This window comes from Lycium barbarum, chromosome 7, assembly GCF_019175385.1.
Source record: "Lycium barbarum isolate Lr01 chromosome 7, ASM1917538v2, whole genome shotgun sequence".
Taxonomy (NCBI): Eukaryota; Viridiplantae; Streptophyta; class Magnoliopsida; order Solanales; family Solanaceae; genus Lycium; species Lycium barbarum.
In genome coordinates this window covers 115,146,952-115,149,696 of record NC_083343.1, presented here as the reverse complement: position 1 = coordinate 115,149,696, position 2,745 = coordinate 115,146,952, and the positions used below count along the sequence as shown (strand labels likewise).

The 2,745-nt window shown below is 35.3% G+C and overlaps 1 protein-coding gene across 1 annotated transcript; it reads right to left on the bottom strand.

Annotated features, from left to right (window-relative positions):
* Positions 1-690: 690 nt before the first annotated feature.
* Positions 691-1,635, bottom strand: LOC132601790 (F-box/LRR-repeat protein 25-like). Its single transcript, XM_060314855.1, has one exon. The coding sequence runs from the start codon at positions 1,633-1,635 to the stop codon at positions 691-693; it is 945 nt and encodes a 314-aa protein (XP_060170838.1).
* Positions 1,636-2,745: the final 1,110 nt, after the last annotated feature.

Genomic DNA, 2,745 nt, shown 5'->3' with positions numbered 1-2,745 from the left:
TCAAAACATTGTTCTTAAGAAAAATTCGATGGGACTAGGGGAGAACTTAACTTTCGAAATTCTTAATTATCAAGAATCTATCCTTAAAATTATAGTAAACGTTATAAATGAATAAGTGCATTCAATTTAAACAATAATAAACTACATCACCAATCTAATAGAAAATAAATTGCAACTATCTCCGTAAGGACCACCAGTTCTCCACTTCTGAGTTCCACAGCCGAGCCAAATTTGTGGGCTCTTACTTCGTTTAATTGACCATGCAAAGGCTTTCTTCCATGATAAGTGGAATGACTCGAATTCTTCATATACATTAAACGATTCACGAAGCATGTAACCATTTTACTACTTGAGCGTAGATTGAGTCTCCTAGGATGACAACTCCATAGCAAAGCATCCACAAAACTTGGGCACTCCTTATATGACATATCTTTTATAAATACATCTAAAACGTCCACTTGAGGGATAGCAACACTGTGGTGCACTTTCAAATCATTCATGTTGATCTCATTGCATTTGTTAAAATAAAGGGAAACATGAGATCACGAAGTCAAGTTTGATAGGAATTTCCTAAACTTACAAAACAACGCAGCATTTAAACAGTTGCAGCAATAAAGATTTGTTTGTGAGTTCCTCAATTGAGCTGACTCTTTTGCAATTTTAAACTCGGGAATTTCATTTTCCACATACTTAAGTGATAACAAATTTGAAGCATATGCCCTTACAAGACTGAATCCCCAAGACTTTTAGGGATTCACTCCCGCAAATGTTAAAGTTTTCCAACTCTCCACAAACGTTATATAATATCAAACTCTCAAGGAATTGGAATGTAGAAATAAGGTGCCGCAGAAATCCTTCAGATATCTTCATATGGGATAGTTTTAATGATTTCAGATTCTGACATTCAATAATATCCAATACATGGGACTCTCCCCGAAGACACCCAGTATAAGAAAAATGTTCTAGAGTTGGTGCTTGGATTTTAACACTCTGGATCAGATGAACATTTATTGATATAGAAACTGACTTGATACTTTGAAGATTCCGCAGCTCAATATTTCTCAATAAATGACAGTTCACAATGATAAAATCAATAATCAAGGGACAACAAGCAAGCAGACTCTGAAGCAAGTTGTCGTCTAAACGAACATTAGTTAGAGAAAGCTTTCTCAAAGAATGACAGTTATCCACTTGACTAGTAGATAATGAAAGATCCATCAGATCACAACCCGTCACAACCAATTCTCTTAGAGATTTTGATGTCAAGAATGTGGAAATAGGCAAGGGGTATGAGAGGACATAAAAGAAATCTACCAGCACTTTTACGCCATTCTGAAGAGCAATGCCAAGCCACTTATCAATCAATTGGAAATCAAGAGAATGATAGTAATAAGCAAAAACTGAAAGCGCAAACTTTTCTATAGGGATTTTTCTTTCCCTATATCTCTCCATGATTTTATCTATTTTTCCATAATTATTGTCTTCGCCATACCCAATTTCGAACTTCAAGTTGGGACAGGTGAACCAGGCTTGTAGCCATGTTTTGGACAGAAATCTCGTCTTGGCTGCTTCTTCATCAAAATTAAGGTACCACAATATTTTGTGAATGAGGTGTTCAGGCAATATGTCAACCATGGTCGTGGCTTGGGAATTGCTATGATACAAATCGTATAGAGGAATGAATTTATAGAATGCTGATTTTGTAAGACATAATCGGCTTCTCACCTCTAGAAAAAAAATATACCCTACTAGTTGATATATTTTTTACTCTCTTTCTTTTTTTCCGGTCACTTATTAGTTAAGTATCTCTATGAAGAAAATTGTGGATTTTAAATTACTTTTTTGGTTTTATGATTTGAGAATTTCTATTTTTTATGCATTTAATATTACTTATTAGGAAAAAGAATTTTGAAATCAAATTAACCTAGTAACTTTTACTAAAAAGGGAAAAAAACTCAAAATGTCATTGAACTATTAGAAGTGGCTTGTCCATGCCACTCGTTTAAGGAAAAAAGAAGACGGGATTAAAAGAGAGTACACTAATGAGATATAGCTGAGTAAGGAAAGTACATATGAGTGCGTGAATTAAGAGTATGTATGTATTTTCATGGTAGAATTGTTACGGTGGTTGGGATGTGATGGTGGCTCGGGAAAAGAACATAACATTTGTTTAAGAAAAAAAATACGGGTTTAAAAGAGAGTACACTAATGAGATGTAGCTGAGTGTGGAAGTACATATGAGTGTGTGAATTAAGAGTATGTATGTCTTTTCATGGTGAAATTTGGGGTGTTAATAGTGGTTGGGACGTGATAAGGGATTGGGAAAAAGCTCAAATATATCACTGAACTTAACGAAATGACTCACATATGCCACGTGTAACAGGGGGTGAGAAGGGTGGAAGCTGGTAAGTAATAAAGGTTTTAGATAATACCACGTGGCAAAATCTGATAGTAGTAGGGCTCCGTTAGTGGTTAGTGGTACGAATGAGCCAAATCTGTCACGGCGATGGCATTTTTATGCCCAACTATTAACTAATGGCATGGATAGGCCATTGATAGTTCGGTGGCATATTTGAGTTTTTCCCAACTAATAAGAAGCTTAAATTTCTCCGTTTTTTCATTTAAAGCCACGCTCAATCGTGCATGCTTCATTTTTATAGCCTTACCAAACCAACCTTTGGATTTTATTTTTTTGTGTTTTTGGACAACACTGCTTGAGAGATTACAAACCCTAATGATGGAACT